At 44.6% G+C, this 18,888-nt stretch overlaps 1 protein-coding gene across 3 annotated transcripts in view; it reads left to right on the forward strand.

Annotated features, from left to right (window-relative positions):
• The window catches only part of Ano6 (anoctamin 6), a 165,385-nt gene that overhangs the window by 29,978 nt on the left and 116,519 nt on the right, over nt 1-18,888 (forward strand). For 2 of the 3 annotated variants that reach the window (XM_075960464.1, XM_075960465.1), the window contains exon 2: nt 6,770-6,832. The exons of the other annotated variant lie outside the window; for it this stretch is intronic. In XM_075960464.1, the coding sequence (XP_075816579.1) occupies nt 6,770-6,832 (63 nt within the window). The remainder of the gene's footprint in view (nt 1-6,769; nt 6,833-18,888) is intronic. 3 annotated transcript variants of the gene reach the window in all.

Genomic DNA, 18,888 nt, shown 5'->3' on the forward strand with positions numbered 1-18,888 from the left:
GCCATCTTTCCCTATAGCTAGCACTTTAGGGGCAGGAAACATGGGTTTGAAAGACTGGAGAGAGAAAGGGAGTGCCCCATGTTTTATTCTGAGGTGCCTCTGTGAAGAGAGCAGGCAAGCAGGCACAACAAGCCTGGTTCAGTGATATCTGTTTTCTAGCATGGAGCACGAACCTGCTAGAGACAGCGTAGGTCTGCTTCTTCATCCCCTGCAGCCCATAGAGGGAGACTGAACTCCCCAGCCTTTAGGATCCTGCCCAGGCAGATTCCCCACTCGGCCTAGACTTAATGGCCCTCTGCATACCTTTGTTCTAGAACGCCATGGACCTCGGCAATGTTGTTTGTGTTTCTCTTTTATCAGGCCAGAGTCGCTTATTGCTGATGTGTTTTTGAAAGAGTGAATTTGGCTTTCCAGCCTGAAGGTAACGAGTTCAGTTTGTGTTGTTTGTTGAGCACAAAGGAAGCTCCCGACAGCTGGAGAGTCTCTGGTATTCTTGGCTTAATAAGGCAAAGAGGGCTTCTGTGGGAGGGAGGCTGATCTTAGCAAAGATAGGAGCTGCCTTTCCACAGGGAGGGGTCTGGTTCAGTGTTGATCTGCAGCAACTTCTGATGCTATCTGCTAAACGGTGTGGGTAATTTCAAGTCCTTTGTTCTATAAAGGTCATGGTATGACATAGAGGGCCTTGTTGGTTACACCCGCCCTCTGGACTGTCTAGGAGCATAGTCTTGTCATCATCACTTAGAGTCGGGTAGCTGTCAGAAGTGGAATGTTGTGGTTTGTTTTTTTCAAAGCTCAGGAGCTAGCTGGGCACTGTGTTCAGCCCTGCTAGGGTAACAACAGATCATGGAGGGACCTTTCAGAGGGCTCTGAGGATCCGCGACAGTTAAAGAAAGGAATGCAAGATTCTAAAACAGGATTGTCAAAAAAGGAAATGCAAGCCTCTTGATGGTTTTTCTGGCGTATGAGGTCACCGGCCCGTTAGTGATGAATGTTTTTCTATTATTGAGGAACAAAGAATAGGAGAATTTTCGTGAACTTTATTACACGGTCTTCACTGGGATGGGTTAGGAAGTCTGTCGAAGGTTTTGTTGCGCTTCTCTCCTAATGACTGTCAATGCTAATACCTTCAGCATTTCACCGCTGCTTCTTGGGGTTTGACTCTCCATTTGAACAGGAATTAGAAGGAAGCTTATGATATGGCTTGATCACCTGTTAAGAACAGGCTCAGAACTTCCCAGGAAGGAAGCGTTGTTGTGCCCATTTTGGGGGTTAGGAAGACAAACAGCATTCGTGATGAATGGCAGTTCTTTCTGTCTAACATCTGCCCGAGTTTGTGTGACTATAAATGTCTTGCTCCTAGTTCATCCGTTACTATAGTGACTCCAATGTTCCCTCAGGTCATCTCTGTATCTTGTCCCAGGTTCCTGAAAACATACATTGTATCCTGAGAACAACTGCTCATGAATGTCCAGGACAAACCTATCCGTTGAGACTGTTTGCCCGGCTGAGACACGCTCAGTAGTATAACAGGTCTGAAGAGCTTGCTTAGGGAAAAAGGAAAAAGAAGAAAAGGAAAGTATTTCGTTATAATAAAGATAAAAGTCTTGATTAACATGGCTTGAGTTGAACTTTCATGGGGAAGACAAGCATCATGGAAAAAAAGTGATCGGCAGTGTAGAGTCCATCAGGGTGGCAGCAAGCTGAATCGACTTTGATCCGGATTTAACCGGCTGTTGATAAACCTTCATATCTCCCACCTCAGCTGTACCATACCCCTTTTTATCTGCAAGTGCTGAATATGTGAGCAGTTAGAGAAAAAATTGGAAGTTATGGAAAGCTGTAAAAATCAGACATTAACAAACATTTCCCACCCCCCCTAGTGTTACCTCTTAAAGAGCAGCACCGGATATGGTTTAGCAGGCTGCCTTCCCACCCTCGGAGGGCTTTCGCCGGTTCTCACCTGCTCTTTCCGCCCCCTGCTCTATAAGTATTCCTTCCGCTTATTTTATTTCTTTCATTGTGATAATATGTATATAACATTTATCATTTTAGCCATTTTCTAATTTCCGTGGCACTAAATCATATTCAGTTTGGCAACCATCACTGTTATTCATTTCTGGAACTTTTCATTATCTGTATTCTACATCTGTAAGATCTCACAAACCACACTAAATAGCTGAGTAATATTCTGTCACATATGACTGACTATATCCCATTTACCTGTAAACACATAGCAGATACTTATTTTGTGCTCACTGTCATAGTTTATGGCTAAAATAATAAACAAAATATGGTATCTGGGGGGATGGGGCCGTGACTTGCCAGTTAAGGGCACTGGGTGTTCTTGTAGGGAGTTGGGGTCTGTTCCAAGCACCCACATGGAAACTCACAACTGTTTATTATTCCAGTTCCAAGGGATCTGATGGCCTCTTCTGGCTTCTTTGGACCCCTGGCATGCACAGAGAGACATGTAGGTAAAGCATCTGTAATGTAAAAGTAAAAATAATATTAAAATAATGGCGTTTGTTCTAAATGACCTTAGAATCCAGGAGGAAATGGCCAGTTTGATTCCTGCAGCGGTTTCGGCGCAGGGTTCGTGGGGTCATATAAATGAGGGGAATTTGGCTCGAGGTTTCATTTGTGAGATCATTCCTTGATTGTTGCAAATCTCATGCATCAGTTCTTTGCTTTCATAAATAATAATAATTGCAAAATGTTTATTCATGCAAATCTTTGGCCATATTTCATATTTAGCCTTTGTTTTCTCCCTAAAGGAATTTTTGTCATTTTTTTCCTTTTTGTTTTTTTTCATCAGTGTTCTACTGTGTCAGTTGCCGCCCTCCCGCCTCTGTGTTCCAATCGCTGGGACTCTAGGTGTCCTCTCCTGTTTCTTTCTAGGGTGATATCCGCCTTCCTTATTGAAGATGTATCCATACTGACTGGTGTCTAGAGCAGGCATGAGTCACGCTGGTGAGCGTATTTCTCATGCTCTGGTCCCCCCCCCCCCCCACACACACACAAGTTCTTGCAGAGTGTTCTCTGCATCTCTTCTTCTATTGGAAAGTTTCTGTGAAGTCTGGGAAAGTCATCCAGTACATCTTACCGAGGCTCATTTAGTGATGTTGGGTTTTGAGAAGTAGATCATACTTTGGTGATACAGTAAATGCAAGGGCCTCTCCAGGATTGAACAGAACAGTTTTTAGATAAAATCTTACTTTAGGGAGCAGGGATATTCTATAGGTGTTTGATATATTCATTTGGTAATGCCTGAGAGTTGATGTTTAGTTGTTAAGACACACCTCCAAACACTTGCATATTTGTGTTAGTGTACATGTTTTTAAAATATACAGTTAATCTTCCTCTTAAAGTCAGATTTACTGGGGAAAAGTGTGGAATGCAGGTCATGGCTTGCCTGATGCGTGGCAAGGCCGTCAGCTGTATCTCCAGCATCATACACATGGGATGTTAGCCTTGTTGAGTTAGATATGGTGCCGCCATCTTTACTTCAGCAGAAGGACACTAACCTCACGACCAGGGGCTGTGAGAGTAGGGATTAGAGAAGAGAAAGGGCCTGGGATTTGGTCTGAGGCTATGAGCCCTGAATCAATTGTTGTACAGCTGGGAAAACCCCAGGGTTAAATCTAGACAATTTCCTGTGATTCAGATTGTAAAACATTTCGCTGTGTTATCAAGGCCTTTCATTTAAGAGTGGAAGGAGTGATTCCTCTTTTTCTTGTCAGTTTTTTTTTTATGCTAGCAATTCCATCCGTAATTAAAAAGCATTGGCGTTTTCCTTATGAAAATGGCTTTCCTGAGTATAACGTGGGAGCCACTAAATCCAGTTGTTTAAAACCCACTGGCATCGGCCTATGCAATTCCTTTTGTGTGAAAACAACTTAACATTGATTTTGGGCATTCTGAGTTTGACAGCGTCAGCTTGATCACGAGTTCCAAGAGGCCCTGAGAATCCAAGCAGCCGCTGAAGAGTCTCAGGGATTCAGGGCTCCGCATGCTCTTTAGTTGACTCTGCTTTTCCTTCAGCAGTCTTTGTTTGCTAGGGCAGCCGTCAGAGCATCACAGAACAGGTCATTAAACAAACGGAAGCTTATTTCCTCACAGTTCTGGAAGGGCTAGGTCAAGGTATCAGCCCTCCTGATCTCCTGAGGTCAGCCTCCCTGCTTGCACACAGCTGCCCCCGCCCCCATGTCCCCGTACGGTTTTCCTCTGTGGGGGCCACACACACCTGGCATCTTTTCCAGAAAGAATTCTTCTTTCAGCACACCAGTCTGATTAGGCTCCGCCCTAGTAGCCTCATGTTAGTTAGCATAATCATTTCCTTAAAGGCTGCAGCTCCAAGTGTAGCCCTCCGAAGGAGCCAAGTGTTAGGACTCGAACGGTGTGTGTGTGTGTGTGTGTGTGTGTGTGTGTGTGTGTGTGTGTGTGTGTGAGAGAGAGAGAGAGAGAGAGAGAGAGAGAGAGAGAGAGAGAGAGAGAGAAAGAGAGAGAGAGAGAGATTCTGAGTCACAGTTCCCTTAACATTGATTTAAAACAGCATTGTTTTCTTTTCGTATGGGGAGAAGAGTATAAAGAAGAAACCAAGATTAGCACTGTGCCATGTTACTGTCTGTTATTAAGTGGGGAGGGGGACAAGGAGACCAAAAGCTGCGTGAAACTGCTTTGGAGGCTAGTAAGGGAAAACTACGTTCTGTCTCCTAGCCTTTGCCTGGCAAGTAACTTCTGACATTTGCGCTTTTTTTTTTTTTGAGGCTGAGTGCAGTTTTTTCCATGTGTTAATGTGTCATAGGGAGGCATCCATACACTGACTGGCCTGAAATGGTATGTAGCAATTCATCCTGTGTGTGTGTGTGTGTGTGTGTGTGTGTGTGTGTGTGTGGTGTGTGGTTTCACTTTGGTCCACTATCAGTGGCCATTCAGGCTGTTTCCAGGGCCACGCCCACTCCTAACTGCCAAGGTGGAGAACTGTGTTCCCTTTAAAGCCTAAGATGGAAAGAACCACTTAATAAAGTGAGTCAGCCTCTACTTTGGGTGAAAAAAACGGTCTCTGTTTCTTAGCTTCCTGTTTATTGTTGGTTAGGGCTGTGTGAATTTTTCAGCCTCTTAGGAGAGGCCCATGCTGTGCAGGAAGGGATTTTCCTTGGCCACTGAGGTCATCTCAACCCTCAGCCCTGCCCAGGGAGAGGGGTCTGTCTGAGTCACTAGTGGGAGTGCCCACCTGCAGTTAAGTCGAACAGCCTTTCCTATGAGAATGACTGTTGTCTCTGACTCCTTTCTGCCTGCCCCCAGCCTCTGGCAAGGTGACAAGAAGCCAGCTTTCTGATGGAATGTGCGCAGTCTTAGCCCTCACCAAGATCTCGGCGCAGGCCGGGAAGGCCAACAGCTCCTGAGGTTAGCAGACCAATGCGGCCTGGATGCTGAGGGTGGAGCAGTGTTCTGCTTGGTGCAGGGTTTCCCACGCTCCTCTCTTTGCCTTAGGTATCACCTGCCGTTATTTTATAAGCTGCACTAAGGTGCAGAAGCTCTTTATGTTTCTGGAAATGAAGCCGTCTCTTAGAGGTGTTGCTCATTTCCTGGCTCCTGGAGAGTTCATTTTCACCTGGGACTTCTAAAACACACGTGACCAGTGTCATATTTACCCGGCTGGGAGAAGCACTAGAAGAGAATAGCTCTCTTCCAAAGCAGCCTTTGGCTCCCTTCACAGTCCCAAGGAGGCCCCGAGGTGACCTGTGTCCCCCTGATAGTGTTAGTATTTCTGATGGTGTTAGCGATTTTGTCGTGCTATGGGCATGTACGTCTGGGCCTGGGCGCGGGAAATGTGTAATTCAGCAACAGATTTAAAGGGTTGTTGGCATGGTTTCTAATTACTGTTTGTTTGGTTCACCAGTGCCTAATAAGTAGATGTAAGTAACCTCAGGAGCGTGGAATGCAACGCTCATGTTACAGGCAATCATGCAAATCAAATTCTACCCAAGGACTGCAGAGCGCACACAGTGGAGCCATTGTTAGGGAAGCATGCTGTTGGATTTTCTGTTGTTTGGAACTTTCCCACCTGTCCTGCCCCGGCATGAAGGACACATACACCTGAAATCAGCTACCCTGTGCAAACCCATTTCAAACTCACTGGTGGTCTCTGGTGTTCAGTTTTCTTTTTTAATTTAACAGGATAATGAGGGAGGGAGAGACTTCCCGGCTTCTCTTCCTTCCCATCCACCATTGCCCGTATAGGAACCTAAAGCACAGGTCTGGACCAGTAGGTGTCAACCTTGGGTACAGCTTGGCACCAGATTGGGAATTTTCAGATGTCTGGGACCTGATCCCCAAAACCAAGGTGCTGGTTTAATTGTCTAGGATGCAGTCTCCACTGGGGTTTTATTATGTCCTCAGGTTAAGAGGCCAGGGATTTGAGCGCTCGATTTGTGAGGTAAATCTCAGACCTGACCACACACTGGTGGCTCCTGGAGGTTTTGAGGAAACCCTGATGCCCACCCAATAAGACCACATTTCTGGAGGGAACGGGGTTTCTGAAAGGCTCTGGGCAATTCTGATGTGCAGCAAGAGTCTGGCCAACCGACTAACTGACCTAACCATGTCCTAACATAAGGAAAAGCGAGATCCAGAAAAGCAGAGTGACTTGGTCAAGGTCAGCCCTTTGCTACAGAGCAGGCCTGGGACTCAGGTCTGATGCCTCTTCTGGCCAATGCCAGCCTGTATGTTTGTTTATCGTATTTATTGATACCTCCTCATCCTTCAGGTGATGTTCCTGACTCCAGGAGGCCTTTTCTGGCTCCTCATTCTCTCCTACCATCCGGTCTGGGTAAGATCCCCTCGGTTGTGTTTGAACGGCACTTTTCTTTAGGATTCCCCTCACTCGCGCGGTCGGTTTTGGAGAGCAGCCCCTAACGTTCTTGTTCACTGTGTAACCTGATGCATTAGGTTTCTAGGTACCATTTGTTGAACTGCTGTTCCCTAACTTTCGGTTAATCCGTCGGCTCGCATGCATTGCTAAAAATAATCAGATTCTGTGTACTAACTCTGGCAACTAAGTTTGCTTCCTGTGGCCTGCTGCATTATGGGTCATGATCCTGTGGTGGGAGGGGATATTTGGAAAGACAGTGTTAATGGCAGAATAATGAGAACAAGATGTTGGTGTCTTGGCATGTGGACCAGGGTACTTTGACTAGCATGCTGCCGTCAGGGTGCTGATGTGGTGAAATGGAGCCAGTGACCCCCTCGGCAGATCGAAAGTGATCTGATGAAAATAGAATTTCATGGAAATGTGCTTTAAATCATCTTTGTGTTCATGCTGAACACGTAACTCTGAGAGGCCACAAGCCAGATAGCTGAGTTAAATTCCTTGGCTTTGAACATGCCAGTTTTCTTAAATGACGCAAGCAATACATTTTCCTCTGTCATTCTGGATATTTAGGACCGTGGTTTTTCCTGGGAAATCTCTGCCAGCTTGGTGTGCCGGTGCTTCCTGGTTGTGGCTCTGTAGCCTTTAGGTGGTTGTGGTGCTCATTGTAAATGTGACCCATGGAAAGATTGTCATGGCAGAAACCTTGGAACCGGGACTGCAAATTTGGCGGTGTTGCGGGTAGATCCTAGGATGCGGCGGTATTGAGGCACAGTGGCCAAAGTGCATAGACCTCCTTTGAAATCTGCAGAAGACAACTCACAGGCTCATTGTTAGCAGGGACTGTCGCAACACAACCGGGGTGTGTGGAAGTGAACCCGCCACGCGTCAGGGAAATGCTTCCCAAACAAACACTCCTGAAAGTGTTAGCGGAAAGAAAACAGATTTACCTGGAGATAAATGCAAACCGTTTCTGTTTGCCTGTTTTCTGAGACAGGTTCTCCTGTTGCAGGCCCTGAACTTGCCATATCTCGAAGATGTTTCTAAACTCCTGATTTTCCTGTCTCCCCCTTCCTTAGGACTGGATCACAAACGTGGGCCACTACACCTAGTTCCAAACTGTAAAACATTTTTATATTGAGTTATTTTACTATATTGTAAAACATGCGTTTTTCGTCACTTTTAAAACAAAAATCTCTCCAGGACAGCCAGAGATACACAGAGAAACCCTGTCTCAAAAAACCAGAAAACAAAACAAAAACAAAACCAAAAAAAAAAAAAACCCCAAAATATCAAGAACCATTTCTGCTGAATTGCGTTTTTATTGTTTGTTTGTTTTATTTTGTTTTACATTTTGGATGAAGAATTCAACAGACCAGTAAAAAGACTAGTGATGAGTAACTGACTTTTGCTATCCAAACTTCAGAGGCCTGGCTGTATTTTTTAGAAATAAGAAAGAAGAGAGAAATTAATGTATTAAACCTATAAGACACAAGCTTCCCATCTAAGTCACCACTATTAACCTTCTGTAACTGAGCTGCAATTTGGGGCTCAGGTTTTACAAGTAAACACACTCCCTACGCCCACCCCTGCCCCCCGAAGAGCTGGAATTTAAACTCAAGTCTTTCTGATTTCAAAGTCCTGTGTCTTTGGTCCGGTGTTGAGGTCTCCAAATAAGACTGCGTATTAACGGAGAGCATTTACTATCCTGGTGGAAGAGCACATGCTTTAGCTCAGTGTTTCTCAACCTGTGGGTCGCGACCCCTTTGAGGGGTCAAATGGCCTTTTCACAGGGGCCGCCTAAAGACCATTGGAAAACACAGACATTTCCACACTATAATTCATAACAGTGGAAAAATTACAGTTATGAAATAACAATGAAATAATTTTATGGTGGGGGGGGTCACCGTAGCATGAACTGCATTAGGAAGGTTGAGAAGCACTGTGTTAGCTTCTTGGATTTTCTATTAAGCACTGATAAGTTGATGAGATGAAATTGTGAAGTGTGGGGAAAAGGGAAGCAGTGTCCATCTCAACGGGTGTGTGAATTGTTGAGCTGCCATGAAAAACAGCATGGTGGTTCATGAAGCGGAACTGCCAGACAATTCTGGTTCTCCCTGTGCCCAGAGGAGATGAAACCAATGTCTGTGTCTCTGTGGCCTTTGAAACATTATTTGTTAATAGCTCAAGTATGAAAATACATGTCTATTGATGATAAATCATTAAAGAAATTATGGGATGTGTGTGTACATATGTACACACCTAGGAGTATTATCTAGTCATAAAAAGGAGGAATTGTGACATTTGTGATACCATACAAGAGTCTAGAGGAATTGTGTTAGTTAAAATATGGCAAAAACATTACTGTTCATTTGTGGAATCTGAAAAAGTCAAACTCATAGAAGCCGAGAGCTGAGCAGTGGTTGCTGGTCGTCCAGGCCTGGAAGAGGAGCATGAACGGGTGCTGTAGCAGCACCTTAAGTTCAAGGTAAGTGCGTTCTAAAAACCAGGTGTGCAGCAGCGTGGTGTGGTGAGTGGTAGTGAACCCAACCGAGGTGATGTACACACAGCGTGAGTGCACAGCAAAGCACTTTCTGTGAGTGTGTTCACTCTGCAAATTACGTCATCCTAAGAGGGTGGAGCCAACGGCCGCCTATGGTCTAAAGTCATAGCCTTAGAAATCCGCGATCTGATTCTCAGATACGTTTGATTTGGAAGAAGCCGATGAGCCAAATGATTTGTGGTTTGGCCTTCATCGCTGAGATCCTGGATTTGAGAATCCGGCCTCCATGGTGTGCTACCTACATGATTGTGGAAAAATCCCTCTGCCTTAGTTTCTGCATCAGTCAAATGAGACATCATAGCTTCATTGCACTATTTTCTTCCCATGGGCTCTGAATTAGAAAAATATAGTAGCCTTATAAAATGGTTCTGTCCTATGTACACAAATCTTGTTCTCTCTGCCGGGACATTGTCCACTTCCTGTTTGGGAAGCTTGTCCATCAACTCTTTATGGTTCACAGATGGGTTACAGGGTTTCCTGGTTGCTTCCTGGAGATCTCTGACTAAGCTTGGTGGATGAGACGTGTTTATTCTAACCTAGCTGTGGATCACTATTCTGGCCCCTTCGGTCATCTGAACACACGGCTAGGTGAGGAATGTCGTGATGGAGCCCCGTTCCTGCGTAGTCAGCCACAACGTGTATTTGTACAGAGTTCAGGCTTATCTGGTGTGTCACCTTCCGAAAATGCTGTTTCCCTTGCTCTGGGGGGCTACTTCATCGGAGTTCTGCGCACAGCTCACTTCCTTCTGGGAACTACTTCCTGGTTTGTCTTCCCAGCTCCTATATTCTTTGGTCCTTTGTTAGCGTTTCCTTGACTGTAGGATGTCAGAAAGTTGCAGAAAGTTGACTTTTTTTTTCTGGTATAGGTTTCTCCACATATACTTCTGTACCCCAAGGATTTCAGTTACAAACCCTTTTTAACTATTTTGAGTTTCAAGCTCTCTATCTGATGAAATCTAGATTTGCTTCATGCCTCACATACCCATCCTGCCTCTTCTTCTGCTACTTTCCCCGTCTGTGGATGGTGTTACCCTCTCCCTGTATCCAGAGTTGAAATGTTGTCCTCACGTCTTGGGGAAAGTCTTGGTTTCTCCTTGGTTGTCTTCATTCCCTCCAGGACTTGAGTTTTCATTCCATAATGATTTTGCGTTTGTCTCCTCTGTCTCCTACTTCAGTCGTCCTTGTCACCTGCCCTCAACAGTGTTCTGATGTGTGACTCCCACCATTGCATCGGAGAACACTGTGATGCTGTGGGGCCCCGGTATTGCTTGCCTGGAAGTATGTGTTTCACTGGGCTCCATCTGGATTCTTCCTCTACCTCTGTTTGTTGCTGAGCCTCTCATCTCTGCCTTCCTTTGGGGTCACGTTGGCTGGATAGCATGACATGTCTGACGTGAAGGATGCACTCTCTCTGTCTTTTAATTTCTTTCAGTCTTGCGGGTTGACACCAAGGCGTTGTCTTAAGCACACGGAAACACTTTCTGCTGTCCCGCCATCAACTCTTCCCCTTTCCCCCAAAGCTTTCCTTTTGCAGCCAACTTTTGTCACATCCTTTCAGGGCTCAGATAGCATTCCCCAGGGACTCTCCTCTCACCACCAGCCCCAAATAGTTGCCTGTGGCATTATCTGCCACAGCAGCCTGTGTATTTCCTTCCTATCACTAAGCAGTGTAAGTTATTCTAGAAGTACCGACACCAGGCTTCGGCTGCAGAATTCAAGCTCCCCCCAAAGAACATTTTATGGTTTGTGCATTGGTGCATCTTTACATGCACAGTTGTAAGTCCTGGAGCTCCTGAGATGGACTCTTGTTTTCTTTTAGTCTCCGTGATTGACATAGAGCTCCACTACTGAACTGCATACCTGCCTCTTCCTTTCTGTAAAAACCCACTTGTGTATTATTTAATGTGTTTGTGTGTGCTTATGTACCATGTGTGCAGGAACCCATGAGAAGGCATTGGATTTCCCTGGAACTGGAACTAGAGGCATTGTGAGCCTCTAATTAATCAGAGGGATTGTGAGCCGCCATGTCGGTGCTGGGAACCATAGCTGGGTCCTCTGTAAGAAAAGCAAATGCTCTTAACGCTGACCCTTCTCTTTGGTCTTTCTTTCCCTTTTAAAGGAGAGAAAGAAATGGAAAAAAATAATGAAAAAGATTTACAGAGCTAGGCGTATCCTTTCATAATTAGTCAATAATTATGAAATTCCTAATCTGTTGTGAAAGCCGCACTATCTCTTATTTGCTGTTCCTTAGAGACCAGAGTTTTCATCTTGGTCTGATTCTTACAGTCATTTCCCTGCAAAATATTTCTAATCAACATGCTGAAATTGCATTTTATCTGTTTTTCAGTTTTAGGCTTTATCCTTTGGTGTCAGTGTTTGCTTTCTTATCTTCTTGCCCCTCGTTTCTCTGTCCTCATTTTGCCAATCGTAATCATATTGTAATTGTACTGTAATTTGGGTGAGATCGATATTCAGTGTTTACTTTATTGCAACTGTGGAATCTTCTCCACAGATGAGCCGTTTAATATAGTTTGGTTTATGTTTTCTCTCAAGATTAGTTTATGTGACCAGTATTGACTTTTTTATCATTAATTTTTGATATAGTTATGAATAATTCAACTTCAAATTCTTTACTACTTGTAAATCTCCGTTCTGTATAACCAGCCAACTGGGAATCTGTCAGGACCCAAAACCCGTTCCACTCGGTGGAGAATGGCTTCCACTTGGCACCATCCTGCCCTCTCCTTTAGGCTGTCTTATACAAAAGCCCTGCTGTGTGTTGTCTTCCTGGTTGGTTTATGAACCCATTTCCAGTGCCTCACAGAGGAAGTGGGATTCCAGAGATGAGAGACCCACGTCTGAAAATGCCTCATCCCCCTGGATCTTAAGTGATGGCTTAGTAAAGTGTGAATGTTCTAGCTGGAAGCTGTCAGCTTTCAGAATTTTGGCACCTTCTTCTTTTCTACGTGTTTCTCAAGCTATTTCTTCGAAAGTTGCATACATCAGATTCCAAAATTGAATCTTTTGTATGAAAACCTTCCCTGTGGAATTTTGTAGGCATTTCTTTTTGAATCCTGATTTAGAAACCTTGGTTAACGTGTGGGTCATTTGCAGATCCTTTCGCTCTGGAAACCCTCCCTTCATTTCCTTTTTTTTAATGTCCTCGGCTGATCTGGAACTCACCATGCAGCGGTGATTCTCAACTTCCTAATACTGTGACTCTTGTCACGTGACTCATGTTGTGGTGACCCCTAACCATAACATTATTTTTGTTTCTACTTCATCTGTAATTTTGCTACTATTATGAATCATAATGTAAATATCTGATATGCAGGATGTCTGATATTTGACCCCCAAAGGGGTCACCACCCTTAGGTGAGAACCACTGACATAGACCTGGCTGGCCTTGAACCCTCAGAGGTCTCCCTGTCTCCCAAGTGCTGGGATTAAAGGTGTGCATGTATTTCCTTCCTTTTAAAGGAGAAAGTTTAGTTCTGGAAGCAAAATTGCCTTTAATTCTAGAAAAATAATGTACTTTGTGCTCGAGTATTTTTTCTTCCTTTCTAGTTTTTCTGGTCATGAAAACTTCAGTCTTCTGATACTGACACCCACACTTGGCACAATTCCCCTTTGATCTCTTGGTCAGCTTCGTGAACATTCCCTGATTGTATCTCTCAAGCCTGCTGGTGAATTTTTAATTTTGCCACAATTTGAGGTTCCATAGTTTTTGTCCTCCAGGTGCTTCTCTTTTGGTAATGTCTTCTGTTCTCTCACAGGTATGTTCGTCTCCGATGATGAGTCTGAAGATGTCCTGGTGTGTGTCCCCCACTCTCACCTCCCCCTTCTTTTATCTAGGGGATTTTTAACAATTCCTCCTACAATTCCAGGCTTCCTCCACAGTGACTTGGCTGGACTGTTTGATTTTAGGAAGCCTTGATATTGGTATTTTTAGGTCTTTATTATCGTTGACTCCAGCTATTTATGAAATACTTCGACAAGAATGTAAACTTGACATTTTTTCCTTCCTTTATAAAGAAAGAAAGAAAGGGAGGATGTGGAGGTGGGTTGTGAGCATGGCTCAGGGCACTTGTGTAAGGCTCTGTGTTGAGTCCCTAGCGCTAACAGCCTGCCCCCACCCCCTCACAAGGATGGTACTTTCCTGTGAGAAAATAGAAGCAGTGAGAGAGGTCTGGGTGGAAGTCTTGGGGTCTCCACATTGACATTCAACTTCTGTAAACTCTCTTCTCTGTGTGGATCTCCATTCTGAGTTGAACTTAGAACCAGTCCATGGATCCTTGCTGAGGAAACAATCCTAGTGTTTGGTGGAGTTGGGGTGGAGGCTTCCTGTCCCACCCCTACACATTCACTAGCACCATGGAAGGTAGGAGGGGCGGGTAACTGATTTTTGATAAAATTTGACTCAGCCATCCTGCCTCACCTTTGCCTCCTCTTCTAGAAGAACCTGTGTGGTTGAAATGAAGTTGCCTCTGGCCCTTCCTCCTTTAGGATGGAGCTTCTCCAATGCCTACACCAGTTGCTACTTGCCTGGGGCTTTCTCTGTCTTTCAAGCAGGCATTTGCTGTCCTGTGCCCTTGTTGGTTTCTGTCCTGGTAGGTCAGGATTCTCACTGATACATGCTCTGATTGCTGTTTATCAGGCATAGAATCCCATGTTTCTGTGCAGGCTGTGACTCTCCAGTTCATGCATGGTTGCTTCTGCTGAGGTGGGAGGACAGGGAAGGGAGGAGACTTGTGGTCTGTTCCTAGATTATCCACACCTCTATAACCATGAAGGCTCTCTCCTGGCCTCCCGTCCTGTCCTTAAGACCAAGGACCCGAAGCAGATGGTTTCAAGTCTCCTTTTACTCACAGGCTTCTTTCATCTAAAGAATCAAGACGATGTGTAGCTGAGCAGTGGCGCAGGGAGTGGAGATGCTACAGTCGACAGAAGAAATGTGGAACTTACATTTTCCTTGTGTTAGTCAAATCAGCAATTCCAAAAAACCCTTGAAGTTTTAACTAAAATGGCAACCCATGTTTCACGAACAAGAAGCTTGTAAGAGGTTAAATATTCTGAAGTTTTTTTCCCCTGTGGGCATTTTTGGTCGGTGGCCAGTCAGTATCAGAGTACACTGGATTCATGTTCTCCCTAGTGAGAAGATAGGAAAGCTAGGAACAAAGAGGCTTTTCCCCCTCTGTGTCCCCTGGAAGGGAAGGCCTCCTGGGAGGAACTGCCAGGAACTGTGGTGTCCTTCCCGCTAAAGCTGTGCATGTGGAGATAATAGTTCCATCTGTATATTCTTTTCTCCAAGTTGCTTTTCTCAGCTGGGACGGAAGATAGTGGGCATTGCCTGTCACTGTGGTTTTGACTGGAGAGTTTGATCATTAACCCAGCGTACTCCACTGTGGTCAGTACAGTGAATGAGGAGAAATTGGGATTGTGACATCTTGACCCCATGGATTAAGGACTGGGGATGGCTTCCCTTGGGCAGATCCCACAGGCTGATCACCCCTCCCCAGTTGCAAGCACAGAATCTCCTCTGCAAGGTGTGCAGATTATTCTGGAAGTCCAGCAGGTAGTTGTTATTTACACAGTCCTTGCACTGACATTTGGGAACTATTACTTTAGGGACAGGAGGCCAAGAAAAAAAAAAAACTCAGACTCAAGTATTTGCAGAACTCAGGAAAAAATAAAAAGAAAGAAAGAAGCCAGGATACCCGGTCAGCTGACTCTCTCCTGTCAATCACTGAAACTGAGACTTGGCCTTCCTCAGTTGACACCTGTGTTTCTCCTTGGATCTTCTTGCTCAGAGGAGATAGGAACTATTGAGGGGCTTGAGGGGCACTGCTTCTGCCCGTGTCTCCTGCCTGCCAAAGCACAAGTGCAAATAATGCATATGTATATATATATCTTAAATAGTCACAATCACGTTTTATATTTCTATAAGTGTGTGGTTCTACTGTCGTCCTCATTTTTTCCTTGCATGAACCTATGGGGTTGGGCACATGCAGGATGTGTGTGTATGTGTTCACGTGGCTATGTGCACAGATACATGTGGCTGTGGCTGCTTGCAGAGGCCAGAGGTTGGAGACCTGCCTTTATCTCTCCATCCTGTGTACGTATATATTTTTAGACAAGGGCTCTCACTGAACCTGGAGCTCACTGATAAGCTAGGCCAACCGGCTGACGAGTTCAGGGATTTGCCTCTCTGTCGTTCCAGGCTCCCAGCACTAGGATTACAGATGTCCCACATATGCCTGGCCTCTTACGGGTGCTGGGGATCCGAACTCTGGTTTTTGTGCTCACAGGACTGGAAGTTTTCTGAATAAGCCATCTCCCGGCCCTCACGCCTATTTTTGATGCTAACATCTTCACCCTGGTTATGCCTGTTTTCCTCAATGACCCCTTCCTGTTTTTCTTTCATTCTTTTCTCTCAATAAATTTATATATGTGAGAATATATCATATAAATTTCATCTGCAAAATAAACCATGGGAAAGACATAAAATATGCTTTCTTTAACTTTACTGTCACCTAAGTTCTGCTTTATGCCATTGATTCTTTATTAAAGATTTAGTAGAGTAAAAATACAAGGACCTTGGCTAGGCCCTGAACATCTATAGCAGAAGAGGTAGATTTTTCTCAGGATTCTTGCTTGTACCCTCTCATTAAAATTTAAAACCTTTAATTAACATAGTAATTGTACGTGGTTATGGAAAGCAGTGTGACACACACACATATCAAATTAGAATAACGTGCATATTTGTTTATGTTGGGGACACTCTAAATTCTTCCTCCTAGCTACTTGAAGTATATAACTGATTGTTGGTATCTGTCGTTTTTGCAGTGTGCTATACAGTATCAGAAGGCTTTATCTGACCATACCCTGTGCCTACTGACTGTCCTCCCTGTTACGTGGTTTTGAGACTCTAGAAACCACAGTTCTGCTCTATTTCCATGAGACCAGCGTTTGTGCTTCTGCATAGAAGTCAGAAACATGCAGAATGTCTTTCTGTGCCTGGCTGGTCTCACTTCATATGGTGTCCTCTCGTTTCATCTATGTTACTGAAAATGGCATAAATTTCATTATGGTAAACGTTACACATGTTCTTTATCCGATGGTGGATCTCTAAGTGATACCAATCTGGGGCTGTTGTGACTGGCTTTGGTGTGTACACAAGGGAGCAGATGTTGTAGGGACTTAGATTCATTCTAATTCTCTCTTCCCTGACCCCACCCTCTCCCCTCATTATTTTTGAGAATTGAGACAGGATATCATATACGTATGGTACTTATGCCCCTCTCCAGGTGAGATCTAACTGTGTAGCATAGATTAAGTTTCTTTTCCCCCGTCTCAGCCTCTCTAGTGTCGGTACTACAGGCCGGTGCCACCACACCCAGGTTTAACAGTCTCTTAATTTGCCTTATTTATTTGAAAGCCATTTATAACAAATTGCCCATGTTTTATTTACTGTTTCCCTTAATAAAAAAAAATACACTTTCCCCTTCTCTGATTTCTCTAGATTTTTTTATTGTAATCAATTGGTGATTTTTTTTAATTGAAAATATTTTTTTCATATAATGTATGTGATCATGGTGTCCCCTCCCTCATCTTCTCCCAGATCCCCCCTCCCCCACCTCTCCAACTCTAGCCTTCTTTTACTCTTTCTTTAGAAAACAAAAAGGCAAAGAAGCCAAGCAGAATAAAGCAAAACAAACAAAAAATAAAGAAAAGGCTTGGTCGAGACACCCACGGACACATACAAAATCCATAAAATCACAAAGTCAGAAGCCATCATCTAGAAACAAAAGACCAGTAAAATGAATAGAAAATGCTAAACAGAGCATTATAAGACCAAAAAAAAAAAAATTCAAAGCTACCGCTGAGTTCATTGTGTGTCAACTGTCTACTGCTGGGCACGGGGCCTGCCCTCGAGTGTGTTAACTAGACTGCTATAAAACGACAATCTTAGTCCTTTCAGGTACAGAAACAACGCGTGCTGGTTGCCCACCGCAAAGTGGTTTCCTTCATAGAAAGTCTCTAAAGGGTTTACAGCACAGAGCTACTCCATCAGAGCTTTGTTTTCAAAGGTCACTCTGGCAACTAAGAGGAGATGGAGTCAGGAAGAGGGCAGAAGATGCTACCAGGACAGGCACCAGGGAGGTACCTTTGTACAGAGGGCAGACGGGCCAGATAAGCAGTGGAAGACAGTTCAGAATCCTCAGCCCTGTCGGATGCTGACTGTGCTGCTGGAGGGCAGGGGAGCGAGGACGATGGTTGGGAACGAAGGAGAAAGGACGTTAGGGTGAGACCGCCCATCTGAGACGCTAGGACGTTTCTATGTAACACTGGCACGTACACAATGGGGACATCGGAATCTGGAGATAAGAAATGAAACCAAGCCAGGCATTGAAACAAAGATGCGTCAAGAGATACCGTGGCGAAAACTGTTGGGGAGCCCTAAGTGTTCCCCGAAAGGGAGGTCCAGTCAATGAGGAGATACCAGTAGAAGAATCCAGAAAGATGAAAGGACCTCGTACACAGGGGACACCTCTGTAATCTCAGCACTGGGGAGGCCGAGGAGGAGGGAGGTCTTGACTTCAAGGCCAGCCTCAGCTATGAAGGAGCTCAAGGCCAGCACAGGGTGCAGAAAAAACTAATGCCTCTCATCCCAGCACACACCAATAGAATGCCAGCGAGAGTCTTTAAAAGTCTTGGTCAGCTGTGACAGACATCACTGAAATGTTTGTGAGGCAAAAATGTAAGATGGTCGTAGGCTTAGCAGTTTAACAGCCAAGGTGGACCTTTGCAGGAGCAGGTGCGGGTGGGATGCACACTGGATGGGTGTCGGCTGCACCTGGATGCTCATCAGTAGTTGTAAGGATTTGGACTGTTTCATTTTTCTTTTCCTTTTTTCCCCTTTTTGGTTTTTCAAAACAAGGTTTTTCTGTAGCTTTGGAGCCTGTCCTGGAACTTGCTCTGTAGACCAGGCTGGCTTTGAACTCACAGAGATCCACATGTCTCTGCCTCCTGAGTGCTGGGATTAAAGGCATGCACTACCAACGCCCAGCTTTTCTTTTTTTTTTTTTCCTTTTCTGTTTCTTTTCTTATATTGCTGGGATCAATCTAGGACCTTGCACATGCTAAGCCAGCGTGTCGCCATGGAGCTGCGCTCCCAGCCCTTAGGATTTTGGACTGTGTTACAGCGCGATAAGTGTGCCGGGGAAGGCTGACTAAGGTTGTTGTTTCAGCCACTTACGATAACCTTATCTTTATTGTTTTATTCTGATGATAAAGCACTAGACATTTAGTGTAAATGTCTTAAGCTTTAAACATAGAACTGAGAGTCATGTCCGCAACTATGTTTCTTTCCATGAAACCACCCACTGTCATGTGAGGTATGCCCATCAAGATTCCTCATGTGCACAGACATGTCACAGCAGTTTGCAGACAC

This window comes from Microtus pennsylvanicus, chromosome 2 (genome assembly GCF_037038515.1).
Source record: "Microtus pennsylvanicus isolate mMicPen1 chromosome 2, mMicPen1.hap1, whole genome shotgun sequence".
NCBI lineage: Eukaryota > Metazoa > Chordata > Mammalia > Rodentia > Cricetidae > Microtus > Microtus pennsylvanicus.